The sequence below is a fragment of the Natrix helvetica genome, assembly GCF_964273705.1.
Source record: "Natrix helvetica genome assembly, chromosome: 7".
Lineage (NCBI taxonomy): Eukaryota > Metazoa > Chordata > Lepidosauria > Squamata > Natricidae > Natrix > Natrix helvetica.
Window position 1 is genome coordinate 52,949,754 of NC_138558.1, and position 24,732 is coordinate 52,974,485.

Genomic DNA, 24,732 nt, shown 5'->3' on the forward strand with positions numbered 1-24,732 from the left:
CTCTAGTTTAAACGGTATCCTTAAAAATTACAGTGATTGATACTTGTTGATTAAAATAACAATAATATCTACCAAGTGATAAAGCAGAAATTGTTTTTGTTGAACTTTTTGAAGATGATAACCTTGCATTATTTCTGTAATTTTTATTATTCTGCTGCACAGAAATTACCTGTAATCGTCTTCGCAGGAGACACTTATATTTCGGTTTTCCAAGATCTCTCTCAATTGTGCAATGGAATGCCCTGTGCAAGATTCCCTGGTAATAGAAGCACATAACATGTTAGTTCCAAGTACATGATGTCTCGGTAAGTCACAGAAATTTGCATAGAAAAAAGTGCTAAATCCTTCCAGAAAATAAAAACTTGATGCCTGATTCCTGAATAAATATTTTTTTCCCAATAATTTATAAATCTCTCTAGTGTTTTCAGGGTAACTTCATTCCCAAACACCCAGATCAGCATAATCCGTCTTGCCCCCAGCACTCACCATTTAAGCAGACCAAAAGAGGCATCAGTACACAGAGAAGGTTTTTTTTAAAATTAGAAAGCATTTTTTTCTTCTTATACCACATTGCACGCATAGATAGCATATTTGGAAGGGGTTTCACAGTATTATCATTACAATTAAAGACAATGTAAAATGACGCTCAGATGGGGGATGGGAGAGGGAGGATCGAGATCCAAAACAAGGAACAGGAAAAACTAAAGAGCAATGCGTGAAAAAAACTATAGATTCTAATGTTTAGATTAATAACAAAGCCCACCCTGCAGAAGTTGTATACAATTTCAGAATACAAAAGAGGTTACTGTAAATATGTTTTAGATCCTCTGTGTCTTTTTTTTAAGATTCATCTTTTTCTCATGACTCTATTTTTGTTTTTTCCATGCTGCCCTCTTTTCTAAGCTTCCTCCCTTTCTCTTGCTTTCTACAAATCCAGAGTAATTGGTCATATTGTGCCATATTACCCAATATGGCAAAAGATTATTAGAATCTTAATCCCTTTTGTCACCCATGCATTTTTTCTTCCTGTTTTGCCATCCCCTCCTTTAATGTCTCAGAATTACTTTGATAATAATAATAACAACAACAACAAAACTGGGATACCAAATCTCAAGCCAATATGGCAAGACAAACCACCTACTATACATGGATGACTTAAAAATGTATGTGAAAACTCCACTGAACTTAAAAATCAATACTCAACACAGTGACAGCAAAATGAACTTTGGACTTGAAAAATGTGTTATATTATCCATGCAGTGAGGAAAAATGAAAAAAAAACCCAGAATGAATAAAACTGGGAAATGGAAATATAGTGAAAGCATTAGCAAAGGATGATGGTTACAAGATGGAAAACCAAAGCTTTGCATGGACAGCACTTGAAAAACATTGAAGGAAAATGTGATGACAACTTGACATGGACATGACTTAAGATGGGAACTATCAAGAAAGAAACGGAAGGTTTAATACTGGCTGCTCAAGAACAAGCACTACAAAACTAATGCCATGAAAGCAAAGATACAAAAATCCACTGACAATCCAAACTGCCGACTTTGCATTAACAAAGTCGAAACTGTTTCACATTTAATATGTGAATGCAGCAAAATAGCACAAACTGATTACAAAGCTAGACATGACCGAGTTGCTAAATTAATCCACTGGTCATTATGTAAAAAATATGATTTACCTGTATCCAGAAAGTCATGGGAACATAAAGTGGAAAAAGTTATCAAAAATGAGAAGGTGAAGACCTTGTGGGACTTTCGAAACAAACGGATCGTCATTTGGAGCACAACATGCCTGATATCATGGTTGTAGAGGGCTGAAGAGTACATTTTATTGATATCGCTGTTCCTTGAGATGCCAGAGTCGAAGAAAAAGAACTAGAAAAAATCATGAAATATTGCATCGAAACTACACGGCTATGGATGAAGCATGTAACAGTGATACCCATTGTCATCGGGCACTTGGCACCATGTCCAAGAATTTTACAAGATACATCAACAAATTGCAGCTTCCTGCAATAACACCAGGAGAACTGCAAAATACTGCGCTACTCGGAACAATTTATATTTTAAGAAGGTACTTGGTTGATACCTAGAATGCTGGCAGCAAACCGTATCAACCATTAGCACCAGTCACTGGTATTGGTAATGCATTTTTGAATGTTCAGTTGGCTGAGTTTCATGTTTAATGAATAAAGTATATAATAATAATAATCTGAAGATTATGTGAAATCACATTGGATAAAACTAGCCATTTGGAATTTATTTTTCAAACAGACAATAAGCTGTTCCCTTCATTTCTTAATCAATTAAAGAGACTATTATCTCTATTGGCTAAAAGAGGCTCTCTTTAGTTACAGCCTATAACTCCTTTTGAAGATCTGAATGCCATTTTTTAGTCTTATTTATTGTTAAACAAGGAAGAGAGTTGTTAGAGGCAGCCAAAAGAAAGAAGCATAGAGAATTTTCTCACTTGGAATATAAGGATAAAAGTTGTTATTTTAATCTACTATTTTAAAAATAATCTGTATCCCTGTACTGTTTTATTGTAGTTGGTTGAAATTTGCCAATTTTCATGAACTCTGACTGGTTAGAAAAAGGATAAAAAACAAAAAACAAACAAACAAACAAACAAACAAACAACATTTTTTGACCACCAGAGGAAGCTACTAAGATGTTTAACACTGAGTTGGAGTATGCCATTAAGGAAATTTTTGATAAGTCCATACAGAAAATTGCTTTTCATAAATCAAATAGAAGATATTAATTATACAGGATATTAAAAAAAGAAGAAGAGACAAATCTAGATGTACAAATTTGTAGAGTTGACACAGTGTGTGTCAACTCTACAAATGCCGGACATTGCAAATAACCTGTTACCCTGTTTTCCTGAAAATAAGACCTCCCTGGATAATAAGCCCAATCGGGCTTTTGAGCGCATGTGCAAAAATAAGCCCTCCCAAAAAAAGAAGCCCTCCCCAAAAATATTGTAACACAGTAGCAGCCATGAGGTGACCATACTTGTCGCCTCCTGCACCTCAAAATTAATAAGACCTCTCCGAAAATAAGGCCAAGTGCTTATTTGGGGGGGTCAAAAGAAAATAAGATGCTGGTTTGAATATAACCCTCCTAGTGCAACACCCTAATTTGGACATTGATTAACTTTTTTCCCAAACAAGTTCACTTCTCAGCCCATAAACTGGCTAAGCTGTTCCTGAAGTACATTTATTGACTGCATGGAGTCCCAAAGAGGATCATATCTGATCAGGGGGTCCAGTTTATGGACAAATTCTGGAGCGAGTTTCTAAAGTCAATTGAGTCTTTCCAGGGGCTTAGCTCAGCTTTTCATCTGAGTACTAACGGGGTGGTGGAATGATAGAGCAGTACTTGAGGTGCTATGTAAACTGCTAACAAAACAATTGGGCTGATCTGCTACCTTTCACTGAGGTGGCATACAACAATACCCTACATATCAGCATGACCTTCATGCCTTTCAAGGTGGACACAGGGGTGGAGTTTGTCCCAATGCCTAAGTTTCCTCAGTAAGCCTGACTGAATGGGTAGACTCCCTGCAAAAGGCTTGGGAGAATGTGAAAAAAGCCTGAGACTGATGTTGTGCAACGCGAGGGCCGTTGTCAATAAGGCCCCCCTCATTAATGATTTGATCTGTCATTGGCATTGAGCCAAGATTGACCTAGTCTGCACCTGTACCCAAATGAACAACCTTACTTTTATCTACACTGAATTTCATTTTCTTACATAAGGCCCAGTGTTCAAGTCTGTCAATATCCTCTTGGATTTTGAGCCTGAAGTGTTGGCTATTCCTGCCAGCTTGGGGTCATTTGCAAATTTGATGAATTGCCCTTTTATTCCTTCATCTGGATCATTTATGAAGATATTAAAGAGTACTAGGCCTAGAATGGAACCTTGGGGGTACCCTACTGCTTCCTTCCTTCCATGTGGATGTAGTTCCTTTGAGGACTACATGTTGAGTATGGTTTGTCAGCCAGTTACAAATCCATCTGTTGGTGATGCTGACTATCCCACATTTTCTTTAGCTTACCAAGAAGTAGGTTGTGATCTACTTTGGCAAATGTCTTACTGAAATCTAAGTATACTATGTCCACAGCATTTCACTGATCCACTAATTTAGTCATTTTGTCGAAGAATGAAATAAGATTTGTTTGGCATGATCTGTTTTTGACAAACCCCTGTTGGCTTCTGGTTATAACTTCATTTGCTTCTAAGTGTTTGCAGATTTGTTGCTTGAATATTTTTTCCAAGATCTTCCCAGGTATTAATGTCAGGCTGTAATTTCCTAAATCTGTGTTTTCCTCCCCTGATGGAGTTCATCAGTTCTTTTTCAGTCCTTATGTAGTTTCCCAGCACTCCAAGAACTTTGAAAGATGGTGTTGAACAAATTCCTTGTGTATCCAATCACACTTGGCCAATAAAGAAAGGTTCTGAGACCACATCTGCCAGTTCTTTTAAAACTCTTGGATGCAATCTGTCAGGGCCTTGAGTTTTCAATCCATTTTGAGTTGATAAGAAACTTTAAAAGAGTTCTTTTAAAACTCTTGGATGCAATCTGTCAGGACCTTGAGTTTTCAATCCATTTAGAGTTGATAGATGTTCTCTTGCCTTATTTTTTGCTTAGTTTAATTTTTGTTCCTAGCCTTTTTTACAGTTTTGTTTTTGGTAAACTGGTTTGTATTTCCTTTTTGTGTGAAGACAGATGCAAAGAATGAATTACAGTTTTGCTCTCTCTCTATTGTCCTTTACTTCCTTGCCATCTTCTTTCATTAGTGAACTGATTGTTTCTTTGACTTTTTTCTTGTTTTTTATGTGTTGAAAACACATTTTTATTGTTTTTGACATTTGTTGCAAGTCTTACTTTGTTCTGAGCCTTAGCTTTCCTAATCTTTGCAGCTTCAGGCTATTTGTCAGTATTCTGTTATATTATTTGCCCCTTTCCATTTTTTTGTACTTATCCTTTTTTTCCTCAGTTGGTCAGAGAGTTCTTTATGCATCCATCCTGAGTTTTTTTTTTCTTGGTTTTCTTTTTCAGTGATATTGAGCTGCATTGGGTTTATATATAATTAATTATTTTCTATTATTTTAATGTTATTTATATTTATTAAATATGTTATTGTTTATACTGTTTTATATTAATTATTTATATAATTACATATTTATATATCATATAAATATCTATTATATTTATATAATTATGTTCCCCTAATAAATAACAACCTCTGCCTATTCTAGGTGCTTGGGATGGACCAGATACGTGAAAAAAAATGCTAAATCCAAGCTAACATCTAGCTAACTATGTTATCAACCTATACTGTAAATCAGTGTTTCTCAAACTTGGCGACTTTAAGTCCTGTGGACTTCAAGTCGCCAAGTTTGAGAAACACTGCTGTAAATCACTGCTGCATTTTAATATGAGCAAGATCTAGCGTATTCATGGGGAACAGAGACCTCTAATGGTAGAAACCAAGAATGCAATAAAAACCACTCTAGATTTTTTACGAAGTGGAGATTGGATCGGAAGATGAATGCTCAAAGTAAACAATAGTTTGCTGGAGAGTTTAAATTGGGATAAGCACAGACATTGTTACATGGCAATCTGCATAAAAAGTGATTCTTAAATAATAAGTGTTGTGAGCGTGTGTGTTGTCATACACAAATATTGACAATAACGTTTTTAAAATCGCCCAGCAATTCCTTAATTCAGGGTAGAGTCAAACAACTGAATGGAGCTGTGTGTTTACTTGCCAGATTTAACAGATTAACAGAGTTGGAAGGACCTTGCAGGTCCTCTAGTGCTGTTCTTCATGCCATGGAGAGTTTGCAGCAGATATTTTTTCTTTGTGCCCGAGGAGAGAAACATCTGCTGCTATCTAGGATTGAATTCTCAACTTCCCAAGTGGGAGACAAGCGTCTTCACCACTAAACCACCACACTGCTCATGCAAATATTGACAATAGTTGGGTGGAATCAGTGGTGGGATTAAACTAATTTAACAACCAGTTCTTTGCCCTAATGACTGGCTGGGAAGGTGTGGCTGGGTGATCATGTGACTGGGTAGGCATGGCCAACTCAACGTCACTCACCATGCCCATCCCTGCTTCCCGGCTACTTGCCTCAAAGGCCTCAATAAGATACAATTTCCCTCTCTATTTATTTACTACTACTGAACATCACTTAACATCAGCGGCAAGGAAAATCACAAAACGGAACAAACTCATTTAAATCTTGCTTAGCAATGGAAATTTTGGCTCAGTTGTGGCCATGTCAAGGACTACCCCTAATGAGAATGTAGAATAAGGAGCCTACTTTGCTCACCCCTTTGGAGTGACTTTCAAGAAACATTTCAAGACTTGAAAGATTTTGGGCATAGATGGTGGTGGTGTCGCCGAAGCGAGTCAGCTTGTCTCCTTGGTTGGCGGGGCAGCCACACTCAGTTGAGGGCCACAAGAGGGAGGTGGGGAATCTGAATGAGGACAGTGCTCCTGGTGAGAAGGCCCTTTGGTCGCTTCTCATGTGAGGAGACGGGATGCTATTAAACCTCTGTGGCCTTGTGTGATACTACCTGGCTGACTTGGTAGCGAGGGGGAATAAAGAGGCCAGCCAGCAGGCCGAAGCATTGCTTGCTTTGCTCTCCCGCCTCTGCTCTTGCAAGTTTCTCTGCCTTTTCTCTTCCCGCACAGTCCTCCTTTGAGATTGTGGCTCCCTAAATAGGAAAGCTGGCTGTGAGAGGAAGAGAAGCTAGGTGAGCTGGACCCAGACACTTCCTGGGTCCTCTCATCCCAGAAGCAGCAACCTCGCACTCTCCCCTCTCTGCTAGCGGCCACTCCTTCTCCCTCCCCGCTGCTGGATGATCCCATGTGAAGAAGGGGGTGGCAGCTAGCAGAGAGGGGAGAGTGAAAGGTTGGTGCTTCTGGGACAAAGGGACCCAGGAAGTGTCTGGGTCCAGCTCACCTGGCTTCTCTTTCTCTCACAGCCATATTTCCCATATAGGGAGCTGCAGTCTCAAAGATGGGGAGAGCCAGGCAGGAAGAGAAAAGGCAGCGAAACTTGCAAGAGTGGAGGCAGGAGAGCAAAACAAGCAAGTGAACCTTCAGCCTGCTGGCTGGCCTCTTTATTCCCATTCACTCCCGAGCCAGTCCTCTGGAACAGCAGCGGAAGCACACACAGCTGCGACAGGAAGAGAAGGCAGGTGAGCCGGACCCAGATGCTTCCCAGGTCCTGTTGTCCCAGAAGCACCAACCTTGCACTCTCCCCTCTCTGATAGTGGCCACCCCCTTTTTCACATGGGATTGCCCACCAAAGGGGAGAGAGAGGGAGAAGAGGGCAGCCTCTAGCAGCTCCAAACTTAAATGTGGAAAGTAGCATACTGCGGGTGGGAGACTCGCTCTGGACCTGCTGAGTTTGGCCAAAGGGCTGCCTTGGTCGCAACATTGCAGGGCTTGGCCTCCATTAGCACTCAGCTCTTGGCTGTTGCCCACTCACCCTCCCCTCCACTTCAGGATCCACATCCAATCCATGATGGGGGGACGCCGCTTCCAGGAGATGGGAGAGCGAGTGGGCGACCCTTGGGGGACAGTGCCATGCTGGGGCACTGGGTGCTTGGACCAGGCGCTTTCTCTTTGGGCATCCCTCCAGAGCCAGGCCCAAAAGATGGCCGAGCCTCACCATGTCTCCCCCCAGGTGGTCCTTTGGGTGAGCCTGGTGGCCCCGGAACTGATCTCCCTTCCCTGCCATCAGCCTTACCTACTCAGGCCAGGTGAGGAGTGACTGGGAGGGGAGGGGCAAGGGGTGCCCACCTGTAGGTCACCGCCCCACAAAGAGGTTGCCCAGGTAGTCGCACAGCACCAGCTCGTGGATCATGGTGCCATGTGGGAACTGGGCCTGAACCCCTCTCCGCAGGAGCCCCAACAATGTCCCTGGCCTCTTTAAAACAGAGCCGGCTCCGGGCGCTAGATCGGCCCCCTGTGAAGACTGTTGTCTGCCTGCTGAGGCACTTGGTGATGAAGGGGTCCTTCACTTAGCTTGGCTGCCTGTTTAGTAGTTGCAGCCTCTCCCTCTGGGTGCCTTGTTAGAGCTGCCTTGTGGTTTTGCTGCGCAGATGTAGTTCGCTTGGAGGGTGGAGGGGGACCGGTAGCAGAGCGCTGAGATGCCAAAACGGCTTGAGGCAAGGCCAGGCGAGGTGAGTAGTGGCTGGGAGTAGTGGCTGGGAGGGGAAGGATGATCTCAGATGCAAGGCCAAGCGTGGTGATTCAGTCAGTTCGCCAAACTTCACACAACATTAACAATTGGTCGGCTGAACCAGTGTGAAGCAGCTGAATCCAACCACTGGATGGAATGAAGGTAATCCAGAGAAGGAGGGATTTGAGAGGTTTAAGAAGAAAATGTCCATTGTTGTGGTGGAAGTGAGGCTCATTTGTGATGTTAGGAAGATAAAGGGTGACCTGTTGGTGGTATTGGGGTCAGCTAGATGCAGTTCTATTTCCTTTTCTTTTTTCTTATCTCTTGCCTTTAATTTGGGGGAGCATATTGTTTCCTCATCCCCTATTTTCTATTTTAATGATGTTGCTTATGCTAAAAGGAAATTGTAATGGGTAGGTATGAATGTATAACCATTAATCCGTGTTAAGATGGGCAATCAATAAATTTAATAAATAAATGAAATAAAAATTCTTTTTAAATGGTGTTTCCACTATATTTCTAAAGACAGGTCACTAAATCTAAGGACAAAGGACTCATTTTTAAGGAACCGTTCAAGAGACACAAGAAGTCATTTTGATATATACTGTTTTATTTATTAAATTTATATATTGCCCATCTCTCATGTGTTATCCTGAATATGGCAATAAAGCAGTGCTATATTCTGCACGGGCTAACCATACATACCTCTGAGGTCCACCAATATCATGCATTAGCCAAATCTGCATCTTGGAAACTTTCTCTGGGTTTAAGTTAACAATTTCAACACTGCCAAAAATGCTGAAACAGCAGAAGCAGAGAAACACATTCAAAATCTTTTCTTGGTTAAACACATATATCAAGCCAAAATGTTAAAATAGAACTCCTTTGTTACTGGATATATATTTCTATTTTCAGAAGAGAAAAAAAGACCCTAATTTGGTCCTTCTGGATCCTTATATATTCCGACTCTTCAACAGGGGGATCAGTGCTTGGCATATTCAGTGAATGGTGGATGAGCCTTGTCTGCTGTTCATCATAAAATTCTCAGCCATGGGGACAAGCTCACAAAGAAAACCAAGAAGAAAAGAAAAGGAACCACAAGATGACATAGCCAAAAAGGATTTTGCTGAATTTTGGCATTAGCAAAATGAACAGAGTATGGTCCAAAATCTTAAGGGATATCCCCTACTTGCCCCCACCTAGGATTATCTATCCTCTTAACCCATGCTGTGATGAATTTCCATGCAAATATTATTATGATTGTAAGCCTCCCAGAGTTATCTTGTGGCAAGATGGGCAGCCAAATAATTTAATAAATAAATAAATATTAACACTGATTTATTATTATTATTATTATTATTATTATTATTATTATTATTATTATTATTATTATTATTATTATTATTATTATTATTATTATTATTATTATTATTATTATTATTATTATGAAGGCCTTGCCTTTGTTTTGACACCTTATGTCAAAAGGAGGGGCTTTATTTTCAAGAGGAGTATTTCAGCGGAAGGAACCTATTTGGGACCTGCACACCCAGGGTGGCTGCTACTGAAATAAATGGTAAACGGAGCTACATTTTTGCTCTCCTTTTTTTAAAAAAAACCTTTACTCTTTTGGTTTCTTTATTCTTTCATTTTTTTCTTTTGTCTTTTCCTTCCCAGGGAAAAGGCAAATCATTTTTGAAATGCATCAGAACTTATCATTTATCATCAATCAGGCTGAGAACTGGAAGCCACAGCCCAGTTGCTAGTCCAGTGCTTAGAAAAGCTACACCTGGTCCTTGGGGTATCTGCAAGGGTACAGTTGGAAAAATCAAGATGGCAGCACAATGGTGCAATTGAAGCTCCACCCTCTTTAATGTGTGTCAGGTGTGAGATGCAGATTAAAATTGATAGTTGTCAAGCGCCAGAGAAATCAGAAGATCCAGGCAGTTCAAATGGATGTAAATATTTATTGCAAGCTTAAGCTCTCTACAAGAATCTGAACTACTAACAGTCAAAGCAATTTGGTGGTAGATAAGGAATTCAAGGTAGGACTTAGATCTCTTATGGGCATGAAGGGATTCCTGACGCATTTGACCCCTCCTCAGGCTCAGCCTGGTCATCTTCTACAGTAATACTTCAATCATATCATTGTGGTTGCCATCTTTATTCCATATCTTGCAGATACCCATGGCTGATATATAGATGCTTGATCAGAAATACCCACAAATAAATCGTGAAGAAAATGTTCCTTGTTTACTTTCTGAACATTTTATGCCCATGAAAGGAAAGAGAATACCTGCTTTTTCTAAATGCTCCAGTCACTGTTGACCCATTGAGCATCACCTGGACTGTTCCACAGGATGTTTCTGCAAACTAAAACAAGGAGGAACATTATTTCTTACTACCAACAAATCATCTATTTTATATTTGGTTGCTATTTTGTGTTTCCAAAAATGCAATAGAGGTTTGAACACCTTATGTCTACAGGATTAATTTTCCTGCCGCGATTTCAAAGATATGTACTCATAACAAGACATACCCACCTATATCAATGCTGTCTGAAAATGGTTTCAGTTTTTCACAAAATTCATGGAAGAGGAAAAACTTAAGTGTAATAATAAAACCAACAAATACAGGGAGTCCACAACTTATGGTTGCTTAACAATTGTTCAAAGTTATAATGGATCCCTGAAAGCTACCGTGTTTCCCTGAAAATACAACCTCCCCTGAAAACAAGCCCTAGCCTGATTTTCACGCCTGCGCCTAATATAGGCCCTACCCCAAATATAAGCCCTAGTTAAGCCCCACCACCATCTGGTTATAGGAGGTGGAGTGAGGCGCATGTGTAAAAATCAAGCTAAGGCAGGGGAGGGGGGGTGGAGCTGCCCCATGCACCCCACTCCCACTTACCTTAGGACCACCACAGCCTCCCACACCCCGACAGCTGTCGCACCACTGCCCGACTTCAACTGCAGGCGCTTGTGGCCACTTGCAGATGAATGCCACAACATGGCATTGTGCCAGTGCCACCACTCACAGCCAGATGCCACATGGTGCATTGCGCTGGTGCAGTCACTCATAGCAGGATGCCATGAGGCTCATCTCACTGGTGCCATCGCATGTGGCAGAACGCAAGGCTCATCATGCCGGTGCTGTTGCTCATGCGTGCAACAGCACAACACGCCACGTAGCCTCCTGATGCGTGCAGCGGCAGTGCCATGATGAGTCTTGCGGCATCCTGCTGCGAGTTGCAGCAGCAATGAGATGAGCCACATGGCATCTGGCATCAAGTGGTCACGGAAGTTGGGCAGTGGCATGACAGGTGTTGGAGCAAAACATGGTACTTACAACCAATTTGAAGTTCTCCTCCTTTTTTACCCTCTGGTGCAGAGGTGGGTTCCTACCGGTTCGGACCGGTTCAGCTGAATAGGTAGTAACTTGTCAGCCTGGGTTTCTGGAACCGGCAGCAACCCAGGCCTGCCATTCCCCCAACCCGGTTCCCCAGTTGGTTGCCCCACCCACCCGCCCCACCCAGTCACTCCTCGCCTCCCGGGCGGCTTCTTGCTTAAACTGCTTTGCCTGCCTAAGCTGCCATGTGGTGCCTGTCCTGCACCCCAACTGAGCTGCCTCCTCTTGCCTACAGGTCCTACTAACCCCCACTCCCCAGAACTTGCCTGCATCCCCCTCACCATCCCCACTGGGCTCGCAACCTTACCTTCCCCTGCCTCTTCCCGGATCCCACCATTTTGGCTCCTAGGAGGCTTCAGGCAGGCCTGCTAGGCCCAAAATAGGGTGTGGGGGTGCCTAGCAGGCCTCTCTGCAGCCCCCTGGGAGCAAAAACAGGAGAAAGAAAGAAATCATCACCATTTGGGGATCCACAAGTACATGGAGCAGAGGTCTGCAAACTAGGCAACTTTAAGACTTGTGGACTTCAACTCCCAGAATTCAGCTCTGCTAGTTGAAGTCCACAAGTCTTAAAGTTGCCAAGTTTGAAGACCTCTGGCATGGAGCTTGAGTTGAGAACTTATTGAAAGTGCAGCTGGCTATCCTTGCTCAGGGTAAACTAATCAATAGTGGAGCTCTAAGAATGCCAGATGATCAATGGGCATGTTCTCAGTTTCAAAACGTCTGGCTTTTCTTCCTCCTACCACAGATCTTCTGGGGTTCTTCACAGGAAGGGAAGTCGCACAGGAAGGGAGAAAGAAGGGAAAGGAAAGTGAATGCAATATGGATGGATAGAGGGAGGGAGGGAGAGAGAGAAAAAGGAGGGGAAGGAAGGACCACAAACCTGGCACTAGACCCAGCTTCAGAGGATGCTTTGAAACAGCACAGCAATCCAGGGCTGGAAGGGACCTCAGAAGTCATCTAGTCCAACCCCCTGCTCCAGCAGGAGACCCTTATATCATCTTGGTTATTTTGGTAACCAAGGAGAAATTCCCACAAATCCCCAAGCATTGCCAACCTCTCCCCCTTAGTAAAAAAAAGAAAAAAGCCTAGAGCACAAGCTTCGTGCAGTATTAAAAAGAATAGAAAAGTGGGCTGCGGTGCATTGTTTAATGGACTGCTAAATTGGCAAAATGGACGGCTAAATTGGCCATGGCCACCCGGTCACATGACCACCAAGCCACCAAGTCACTCCTACCGGTCACATGACCACTAAGCCACCAAGCCACCCCCACCGGTCACATGACTGCCAAGTCACACTCACAAAATAAGCCACGCCCACAGAACTGGTAGTAAAATAAAATTGAAACCCTCCACTGCTGTGGTAGATACCCATCATCCCATCAATACAGGTAGTCTTTGATTTGCAATCACCATTAGGGCCAGAATTTCTATTACTAAGCCAAGTGAGCTACTAAGCAACCTGACTTGCACCCTATTTTACAACCTTTTTTTTTGCCATGGTTATGGGAATCACTGTTGTTAAATAAAGTGAGGTTGTTAAATGAACCCAGCTTCCCCCACTGATTTTGCTTTGCAGTGGCTGGCTGAAAAGGTCTAAATTGTAATCACATGATCCTGGAATATTGCAACTATTGTAAATACATGCCAGTTGCCAAACACCTGAATTTTGAACACGTCACCTGCAGGGGTGCTAGACCTCATACTTTCAATGGTATCTTATTATTATTATTGTTTTTGGTGCTGTTATAACGGTCCCTAACTGAATGGATGTAAGTTGAGTGCTAACTGTATTTTGTACATTAATTAGCTAGTTTGCAGCTACGGAGTGCTGAAGAAAACTTAAAAACTGAACAGTTGGAAAATAGAATTGCTGCTGTTGGGGTGCAAGCATACAAGACCCTATTTATTAATGCAGAATCATTAATTAGCCCCCACACAAATCTAGGTGGTGGAACACAAGCCTGTTCAGCACAGCTTTCAGTATCAGCATCTTGAGTCCAGAAAGAAATTTTTATTTCTCCCAATGAGAAAATGAAACTACTCGGATTTAATGACCAATGATTTGGGTTCATTGCATGAAAGTATATATCACTGATACATTATGCACATTTAGCATTGGGGCTGAAAAGAGATCAGCAAAAACATACCATTTTAGAGGCCAATTTCCAATATACTGAACTGGGATTATTTTCACACTCAGTCCATTTTGGACAAGATTCATAATTGACTCCTAAAAGAAAGATGTTTGGACATAAATATAACGTGGAAAGGATGAGATATATTAATATTTAATGTTACCCTCCTTTTATAAATGGCCCATGGGATCTATCAGGATTCTCTTTTTTCCTTAAATTGGAAGAAATGCTTTGTTTAAATAAAAGCTGTATTTTCATTTTCAGTGAAAAAACCCTTTTAGTTTCATGGGGTCAATTCTCTTTCCAGTCATTTTTAAAGGACTGGAAATACTGTACAATTTCTTCCTCCCACCATCCCTCCAAACAAGTATTGAGGTAAGAATTCTGCTTTTTCTACCTGAATCAGAGGGATTTCCACACCAGGTAATTCCATCTGCTATGTAGCCTAGCAAAGTATCTTCTAAGGTGAGGAAATCAGGATTTGTTTTCGTGTAATGATGTGCCAGGTCATATGTTTTGCTCCAAAATAAGGACTGCAAATAAGAGGAACAAACATTTGTCATTTTTCAGCATTAACCAAATGATTTGTTATATGCTCACACTTTTTAAAAATGTTATGTATTAATTGAGCTTTTCCAAAATTTGTTTCTGCTATTTACTTTTCATCTTGAAAAAAATTAGAATCTTTCTTCCAAAATTGTCATAGGAAAAATGTTCTTTAAAGAGTAGCATATCCATTTCTAAGATAAATAAATAGATGTATCAATAAATATGCTGGATCCATAGCTCCTGGTATTTTCCCCTATACGTCTTCTGTCAACTTCAAAATGGACTCATGAGTGAGTGGGTTCTTCACAAAATGCTTGGGGGAAATGTGAAACAAGCACTGGTTAAGGCAACAGAGTCTCAGAAAGTGCAAGTTGATAAGAGCTGGTCACCCCAGAAATCATTTCACATAGGAGAGAAAGTGTATTTATCCACCAAGTATCTGAAACTGAAATTGCTCTGCCAAAAGCTGGGTTGAAAATTTATAGAACCCCATAGTGAAAATCATAAACCCAATTACAGTAGAGTTAAAGTTGCCACGCCTACTGGGAAAAGTGCACCCAATGTTCCATTTCAGTCTGCTTTAGCCAGTGGTAGGCTCAGATATAAAGCCATTAGCAACAATAGTTCCAAGTCCAATTGTAGTAGAAGGGGAGAAACACTATGAGGTTAAAAGCGTCCTGGATTCTAGGTTGTACAAGGGGAAACTTCAGTACTTAGTCCATTGGAAGGGATACCCAATGTCAGAAACTAGACAGATAAAAGTACAGAATATGAAGGCAGACAGATTAATACAGAAGTTTCACAAGAAATATATTCAGAAATCAAAAGATCCTCCCTAGGGACTTAGGGAATTACTGAACTCAATTAATGTATGTGTGCTTAATGTTTTCCAGGTGCTTCTCACTTTCTAGGTGGGTCCAACTGTCAACTTTGAAATGGATTCATGCTGCCACAGCCATTTTTTTGTTTCTCAGCTTGCCATACAGTATGGGGGGAGGGAGAGGTTTGGAATGTCAGACCAGACAAGAACATCTCAACATCCTGTGGGAACCAAAGTCATCTCAACAAGTGCTGGCCAAAGACTAGAAGGAGGTACCAAGGAAATGCTGGGATACCTGATTGGACAATGTGACCTGTGACAAGGAGGGACGGGAATATCTATTCTTTAGTTATACAAAAATCACAGAAAATAGTTAGAGTTGGTTTTGCTTTCATGTGTGCCAAAATAGCAAATATTCCCGGAAATACTTCTTAGGAGTACATTCAGGATATTTCGCTGCCTGAGTTGAAAATCACTGGTCTTCTATAGAAGTTGATGATCTAATGCTAGGAAACATATTTCAACAACTTACAGAGGAGACCATGGGCTATGGGCAAAATGATGACTGCAATGGGAAGATCAAAGTTTCATATGGATATAAAAACCACGTTGAACTTTGACTGCACATCACAATCACTCTGATAAAGTACTTTCACATTTATCAGACACTTGTGAATAATGGACAGTTCCTTCTTTTAATTAGTCACTGAAAAACAAAACAATGTAATGTATTTTTCTGAAGCCATAGCAAACTGGGGACCCCAGATGTAATCCTTTCTCTGGAAATCTATTGGCACAACACACCTTGTTGCATGGTATGGAATATCTTGCTAGGTCCATTAAAGGCTGGTAATCTTCTGTGGTCACACTGCATGGGTCCTTGTACAGAAAGGCCTGTTCAAATAGTTTCCATATTCTGAGACAATCTTTATTTCTGCAGAGAGAGAGACAAACCTGAAGTTAAAAAAAATGGCTGCAAAATAGCTTCACTGTTGTTAAATCACAATGGTATAAAATGGCTGTGTCAAAGAGATGCAATTGAAGGACCTGTTCTTCTGATCCCCAATGTCATCTTCACCATCACTATCATCATTTGACCTCTCAGATTTTATTTAAAAATGCTTCACTTTTGGAATATGTCAGGATGCAAATATAGAATTTGTCAGCAACTTATTAAACAGCTGCATCTTTGGTATCACATATCTACTTCACGTTTGCAGGAACCAAATCAATCAAAATTACATGATAAATGAAGACTGTGTCAAAATCTCCCTCCCTCTAAAAATGTCAAAATATACCAACATCCTGGTATCATTATCCTGGGCATTTTCTTTCATCTCATAGGCCTTTATTAGAAGTACTAATATTGGTGGGATATTGAGACCAAAGTAATAGAATAACAGAGTTGGAAGTTGCTTTAGAAGTCTTCTAGTCCAACTCCTTGCTCAAACAGTAGACCCTATACCAGCGGTTTTGAACACTCAAAGAGCCATTTGGACCCGTTTCCCATGGAAAACAAAACAATAGGAGCCACAAAACCTGGGTGGGCATGGCCAACTCAATGTCACTCACTCCTGAGTCACATGACACTCCCCCCCAGCCACATCTACCCAGGTTTTGTGGCTCTGTTTTCTTTTCTATGGGAAACAGGTATCTCTCACGTGCTTTCTCCTTCTCTATTGCCCTCTCCCTCCCTCCCTCCCTCTGATCTCTTTTTCTTTCTCTCTCTCTATCTATCATCTCTCTCCCTCACACATCTCTTTCTCCCTCCCTCTCATCTCTTTCTCTCCCTCCCTCTCCCCCTCTTTCTCCCTCTCTCTCTCTTTCCCTCTTCCCAACTCTCTTTCTCCCACTCTCTCACCCTCTCCTGCTCATCACTTTCTTTCTCCCTCCCTCTTTCCCATCTCTTTTTGCCTCTCCCTCCCTCTCATCTCTCTTTCTCTCTCCCCATCTCTCTCTTTCTCCCTCTCTCCCCCTCTCCCTCTCTCTCCCCTTCTTTCTGTGTATCACTCTGTGTGTGTGTGTGTGTGTGTGTGTGTGTGTGTATGTGTATGTCTAAGGCACGCACAGGATTTTCAGGTGCTCACTTAAGGAAGGTCTTAACAGGATGCAAAAGGACGTGGCTTTTCTCCTGCACTAAGGCTCCGGCCATCGCCTTGCTGTGTTGCCCCCAACCCCTGGTAGCTCTTTGGCCGAGCGCAGAAGGTGCGAGCTCCAGCCCGAAGCAGCAGGAAGTGAAGGCTGACTTATGCACCAATGTGGTACAGGGACACTTAAGGAGGGTCTCCCCACATGTGCGCATACTCCCGGCTCCACCACAGCCAGCCAGGGGTTCTTAAGAGGAGGAAGAAGGAGAGGAGAAGGGTCGCAGGAATCAAGTGGCCCTGTACCTGCCTTCATGCCACTTTGGTGCATAAGGCAGCCTTCACTTCCTGCCACTTCAGGCTGGAGTTCGTGCCTTCTGCGCTTGGCCAAAGAGCTGCTGGGGGGGGAGACATGGCAAGGTGATGGCCGGAGCCTTAGCAAAGGAGAGAAACTGCATCCTGTTAAGACCCTCACATGAGTGGCCGGCTGCCCCCGCGCACCTTTGCTGCACTTTGGTGCTCACTTAAGGAGAGTCTCCCCAAGCATGTGCACCCTCCCGGCCCTACCACAGATGGCAAGGGTGGTGTGAGAGGAGGAGGGGGTAGGAGGAGGGTCGCCTGAAGGGAAGCCTCCGCTGTGGCTGGTGATCGATCCTCAGCCAGCCCGGATTTCCAAAAGGAAGAAATAAAAAGACAACCTGTACACTGCCTGCCTGGCTGGGGGGGGGGGAGGGCTAACCACCTGCATGAATAGTACCTGGTGGCAGAAGAGGCAGAGATTGACATAACCGATGCCTAATTAGCCCAACCCTGGCCGGGAGATTGGGAATTCACCTAAGGAAAATGAAAACCTCTATCTCTTTCTGCCAGCTAGATGGCATAGTAGCAGGGGGGGACTAGCCATTTTTGCCAGAGAACCGTTACAAATAAAACTGAGGGACCATAGTGAAACCCTCACATTCATAGTAGCACCAAGAATGGAATGGCCACTAGTCCTAAGGCTCACGTGGCTATGGAAATGGAACCCTAAAGTAAACTGGAAGAGTGGAAACGTAAAATTCCAGAGACATTCACAAACCTCCCAGAGGAAAGGGAGGTGAAGAAAGGGAACAGGGAAATGGCCATGGCTAGCCAACCATGCTGGGGCCACTATCATCCCCAAAGAATACCAGGATTTGATGGAGGTATTTAGTGAGGAGGGATCGGATGAACTCCCATCTCATCACACCACAGATTGTGTCATTGAGATCTTACTGGGGGCTAAACTTCCAAAACCAAAGATGTACTGCATGTCCCCCAGAGAACTAGATGAACTCAGAGCATTTATCGACAAAAATCTAAAAAGAGGTTTTATTGAACCTACCCAACCGAAAATAGCGGCCCCTGTATTGTTCCGTGAAAAGAAAGATGGCTCCTTACACCTATGTGTTGACTACTGCAACTTCAACATGATTAGCATAGAAAATATGTACCCATTCCCCCTCACGAAGGACATGCTGGCCCACCTCTCTAAAGGAAAAATCTTTTCAAAGCTGGATTTATGAGAGGTATATTACTGCATCAGAATTAGGAAAGGGGATCAGTGGAAGATTATTTAAAGTACTCCTTTTCAGACTACAAGGGACCCCTGCCGTATTTATGCAACTAATTAATGAGGTGCTCCATGAACATTTATCTGGTTTATCTTGATGACATTCTCATCTACACCGAAATAAAAGCAGAACACATAAAACTAGTCCGAGCAGTTCTTGCTAAACTCCAGGCTGCTAAGCTCTATGCAAAACTTTCTAAATGTGAGTTCCACCAAGAAAGAATTGACTACCTGGGATACAGACAATCCCACGAGGGGATAGAGATGGATCCACAAAAAGTAAAAGCTGTCATCTATTGGGAGCCATCCCAAACCGTAAACAACTACAAAGATTCCTGGGGTTTGCTAACTTTTACCGTCAATTCATTCCAGCCTTTGCACGAATTGCTCTCCCTATTATAGATTTGCTAAAGACAAAAGGGGGGTGGGGGACACCAAAACCAAGGCAACCCCTTAATTGGGCCATGGAATGCCAAGCAGCATTTGAAAAATTTAAACAACTATTATCACCTGAACCAATCCTAAAAATCCAGATCCAGAACAATCGTTTGTCATCCAAGCAGTGATATGGCAGTAGGAGCGGTCCTACTGCAAAACAATGAACAGGGAAAATTGCAACTGTGTGCATACAAACCTCAAAAAGAAACTGGGCAAAGATGGGCTATATGGGAGAAACAATCTTATGCAGTACGATGGGCCCTCCTCACATGGAGGCAATTCTTAGAAGGAACAAAATCCCCTTCAAAGTCTGGAGTGATCATGAAAACCTAGAAGCTCTGATGACCCCACGAAATCTCTCCCCCAAACAAGTACATTGGGCACAATACTTTAAACAGTTTAATTTCACCCTCAAATATCTCCCAGGAGGGAAAAACTTCTTAGCTGATGCCCTGTCCAGAAAACCCCAATACAACAGCAGAAAGATTGAAATTGTTAAACCCATACTCCAAACACCCCAGCTAGCCACCGAAGTAATTACCTGAGCACAAGCTAAAAATAATTACTTGCTGACAATGCACCACTCTTCAAATTTAAGGAGGGATTACTTATGGATGACTGGTTCCAAGCACACAAAAACATTTGTTTGCTCAACAATGACTTAGCCTGAGTAGAAAACAAACTTTACATCCCTGCTAGCCAAAGATTGGATTTCATGAAGCGAGGCCACAACTCCAGGATAGCTGGACATTTTGGATTTGTGAAAATTCTACACCTCCTCGAAAGACCATTCTGGTAGCCCTCCCTTAAAAAAGACATTGAGAGCTACGTTGCTAACTGCCACACCTGCGCAGCTGCAAAAAGACAACAAGGAAAATCCCCAGGACTTTTACAAATGGTAGCAGGACCTTCAGCACCCTGGAGAGAGATTTCTATGGATTTTATAGTGGAGCTGCCTGAAAGAACAGGAAACACAGTTATTTGGGTTGTAATGGACCTCTTTTCAAAACAGGTCCATTACATATCCTGCCAGAAGATCCCAACAGCCAAGGCACTGGCAAAAATGTTTTTAGTCCACATTTATCGCCTCTATGGAGTTCCCCAACTGATTATCTCAGACAGGGGTGTCCAATTCACCTCCAAATGTTGGCGGGCTTTCTTAAACCTGTTAGGCTCCACCCAGGGGCTGTTCTCTTCACATCATCCTCAGACAAATGGCAGGGTTGAAAGGACCAATGGAGTATTGGAACAATATTTAAGATATTTTATTAACTACCAACAGGACAACTGGACTGACCTGTTACCTTTTGCTGAAGTAGCTTACAACAACTCTTGTACACCGCAGCACTGGCTTCACCCCATTTCAGATTGCCACAGGACAAGAATTCAACCCCCATGCCATAGCTACCAGCTAAGGAACCTGACATCCCCTCCTTTAAGGAATGGATAAACAATCTACAATCCACTTGGCCACTGGTCAGACTAGTTCTACAAGAAGCTAGAGCAGCTTTTAAAATTCAAGCTGACAAGAAGCACTGTGAATTCAAATCATTTAAAGTGGGGGACCGTGTATATCTATCCACAAAGTTTCTATAATCCTTATGACCATCTAAGAAATGGACCAAAATTCATTGGCCCATTCCCCATCACCAGAATCATTAACCCCATCATGGTAGAACTACTCCTTCCTAAAATACTTAGGCAAATTCATCCAGTGTTTTACTTCTTAGTGGTGAACTGCAAAAGGGTTTCAATAGACTGCAGTGAAACACTGGGTGGATACGCCTAAGATTTTTGGCTCTCCCAACTCTACTGTCACCAGATTCACAATCCAGATAATAGGGAAACATGTACTTGGGTCCCAACTTTTTACATGGTTGCCTCAGTTTCAGAAACACAATTAAGTCACACTTGGATAGTTTTGCATGAAGTTAGACTCTCCACATGGCTGGGGAGCCATGATCCCCTCTCCCCAGCCAGCCAGCCCCACCTCACCTACTCCCTGCCTGGCCAGCCTGTTGGTGCAAAGCCTCAACATTCTTCTTCTCTTCCTCCTTCTCCCCGCTCAAGCAGCGATGGGCTCAGTGGGTTTCATTCCTCCCTCGGCGCAGCAAACTTTGGTGGACTGGACATTGATGTGATAGTCGCACTCAAACAGTAAGGCCTGCATGCGCGAGCGAACAGTACACCTGGGCCACAGATGGCATTAGTTCCTGTGCCCAGCTGATTCCATGGCGACCTTCTCAGCTTGGGCCATGGTGAGACTAGGTTATCACAGAAGGAGCATTTTTCTTGATTGGGCAAAGCAATAGTCAGTTTCTACTGAAGAGGCTGGCTTTTAGTTATTTTTATATTCTGTAAAACTGATGATAGCATTGAAGAAAGAAGAGTAAGAAGGGTTTGTCTATCAATAGTCTATACAAACTATAGTCTATCAATGTATTTATTCAATGAGGCAATTCGATTTTGCTAGACCAGTTTTACTGATTATTTAGAATTTTGTGTTATTAGCCTCTGTGCTAAACCAATTTTATGTGCTTTCTATATCTCTTTCCCCCGTATATTCCATTTTATAGAGAGAGCTTTGGCTTCAGTGATTTAATAAGGGAACTTTTCATTTAAACAATCCCATGTGAAAGACTGCAGTTCCACAGCTACCTTTCAAGATTGCATCAAGATTGCATTTCCAGGTTTTGAGTAGAATAATCCAATGTACCTTTCTTTTAATTTTCCCAGAACTGGACTGAAAAGTGTGTAATTGTTTGGCACTGCAATTATTATAAAATTAGTATGCTTTTCCCTAATGAAGATTGTCTGACTGAACAATGGATGAAAAAATGTCAGGCCCGAAGAACTAAGAATGTAGAGTTACTCCTGAGTAGTCCCTTTATTGTTATTCACTTACAAACAAATATCTTATCAGACTAAAGCAATTACCTGCAATAACTATAAATAGATTATGTGAATTGCTAAGGAGAGTCCAACCTTGCTCTCTTCTTGCCCACCGGACATTCCAAGCTCCACTGTCTTGTTGCTCTCTGGGAAAGATCTCCTGCTTCCTGCAACTCCAGACTACATTCTATCAGAAAAGTAGAGTCCAAAGCCAAGAGAGAGGTGAAAGAGTTGACCTTTACTTAAATAACTGGGAATTATAGACCTGTCAGTCAAGCATTTTAAAATTCCTCTGAAGATAAAAGAACTAATAAGACCGGGTCCTTAAAAGCAACATGTGAATTCTGAATCCTATCTTTCATCTAGAACTCAGTTTTTTATATTTCTGATTGTCTTCATTTCATCTCTGATTGTAATTCCTCTCATATGGGTTGATTAGCTTCTGCCAATCAGGGATGTTTTCTGTACAATCCTATGGGTTACTAATTCCTTTTCAGGAACTAGTTTTGTAATCATACTGATGGCTCTAAATTATTTGTCCACTCAAGCAATGCAAGAAAGGTAGTATGATTTGTGTAGTGCATATAAAGCATATTGCATTCCCTTATATTTTGTACTACAAATCCCATTAACCCCAGCCAATGTGAGCAATGTCATGCATTCTGAGAATTGTAATCCAAATCACCTGGAATAAAGCAGGTTGTCTATCTCTATGATGGAGAAATTAGTCAGGTGAAATCAATGCAGCTGTTCCAGCATTGGCAAAATGCACTTCTGGCCTAGTTAGCAGCCCTTGTAGACATATTTTGATTTCATTGCAGATTCCAAGTTAATGAATTTAATCTGGGAACTCTACTACTTCAGCTAAAATCCCCCCCCCCCAAAAAAAGTGTGCAGAGTATCATCATATCGAATTTAGCCCAAATAACCAGCCAGGAAAATAGAAGAAACTCACAAAGCAGTGACAAATTTTGAAAAGCAAAACAAAAGAACTTCGTACTGGAACACAGCAAAAAAGGAAGCCATCTGAACCACGTACAGGAATCTGCTTCAAAGTTCTACAGTGGTCAAAAAATATTCAGGCGCTAACCTTAACCCAGGGGTGTCAAACTTGCATCATCACGTCATTGTCACATGATGTATCGTGACTTTTTCCCCCTTCGCTAAACCGGGGGTGGGCATGGCCAGTGCATGACAGATCCGGTCTTCAGGTTGCATGTCAGGGTTTCAAGTAACACCCCCAATGAAAGAAGACTCCGAGGCTTGAAGTTCCTCAAAGTTCCATTTTATTAGAGGTCATATTGGCACATCTGGGAAAGCTTAAAAGTTTTCCCCATCCAAATGAAAGTTCAAGACCTTGCTCAGCACCCACATGTCCGTCACATGGCCCAATCAGGCACCGTCCCAACTGGAGATGCCTCCCAGTCATACCCCTCCAGGTGCAGAGCAAATGTCCTTGACTCTCAAAGAAAGGAATGTTATTATGACTATATATCTCCCATACTCCCTATAATCCCCCCTTCTATTTTCCCCAGCATTGAATTTGGCAGGCCTGAAGGACTAATGCAAAAAGATGGCTTCCAGGCCTGACAGTGCGAGTTTGACACCCCTGCTCTAACCCTTTTGGTATATCATTTTTTATATGTATTTAAAATCAGTGGTGGGATTCAAATAATTTAACAACCGGTTCTCTGCCCTAATGATTTCTTCCAACAACCAGTTCACCAAACTGCTCAGAAAGTTAACAACTGGTTCTCCCAAAGCGGTGTGAACTGGCTGAATCCCACCATTGCTTAAAATGATCATTAGGGCCGAGAACCGGCTGTTAAATTACTTGTATCTCACCACTGGGTTAGAGTACAGTATTTCTATGGCTAGTCTGTTTCATAGACAGAGAATTTTTCAATGGTTGGCCAGTCTAAAAGCAGTGCAGAGCAGGGAGTTATATCAGTCTGTCTTCCAAACACAGATAGCCCAAAAGGGAGAGATTGTAGAGGATCTTCAAAACATAAATATGGTAAAATCCAGAATCTAGAAGGCTTACTACTTGGTCTTGTTTGACTACAGAAACTAGCTTTCAGAAGCGAAGGTAGTTCAACATGGATGTGGTATGCTAAAGTATGTTAGCATACATCTTATGCTGAATTTAACAATTGGAACAACCAATTGGAACAATGAGGAACGCATTTCTGTAACTTAAAAAGCAAGTGATTCAATGGTATTTTTTCAGTGCAACAAAATCTTTTGAAGAGTCTAGACATATTTGAAATGCTGAGTGTCACACAGAAAAAAATACGACAGAGAGAAGGTCAGAACACAAGAGAAACTTGGCTAAGAATGTATGATTCAGAGTCTTTAACATCTGAAGCAAGTCAGGAAATAGAACAAAGGAGCCTTTTTCTCTACACAAACACCACTTTTGAACTATTCCAGAATGTGTGGTATTGACCTTCTGGACCTGAAAAATCCAGGAAAAATAATGAAAGGAGAATGGAGATTGGTGGATGGATCATGAGATATTCCTCCTGTAATACTGGTACATGAAGAAATTACCACTACTAGATATCCTAATGATGCTGAAGTTCAGCAAGATTATGTT

General features: G+C 42.0%; 1 protein-coding gene across 9 annotated transcripts in view; it reads right to left on the bottom strand.

The window, feature by feature from the left end:
• LOC309395643 (ADP-ribosyl cyclase/cyclic ADP-ribose hydrolase 1-like) overlaps nt 1-24,732 on the bottom strand; it is a 42,618-nt gene that overhangs the window by 10,497 nt on the left and 7,389 nt on the right. For 7 of the 9 annotated variants that reach the window (XR_014175953.1, XR_014175954.1, XR_014175955.1 and 4 more), the window contains exons 2-7: nt 15,933-16,062; nt 14,157-14,292; nt 13,772-13,854; nt 10,513-10,589; nt 8,925-9,017; nt 170-256 (exon numbers count right to left, since the gene is read on the bottom strand). Coding sequence is in view for 3 of the 9 variants with exons in the window: in XM_081960067.1 (XP_081816193.1) it covers nt 170-256; nt 8,925-9,017; nt 10,513-10,589; nt 13,772-13,854; nt 14,157-14,292; nt 15,933-16,062 (606 nt within the window). In the remaining 6 variants the exon portion in view is untranslated. The remainder of the gene's footprint in view (nt 1-169; nt 257-8,924; nt 9,018-10,512; nt 10,590-13,771; nt 13,855-14,156; nt 14,293-15,932; nt 16,063-24,732) is intronic. The other 2 variants (XR_014175951.1, XR_014175952.1) reach the window with 1 other exon arrangement.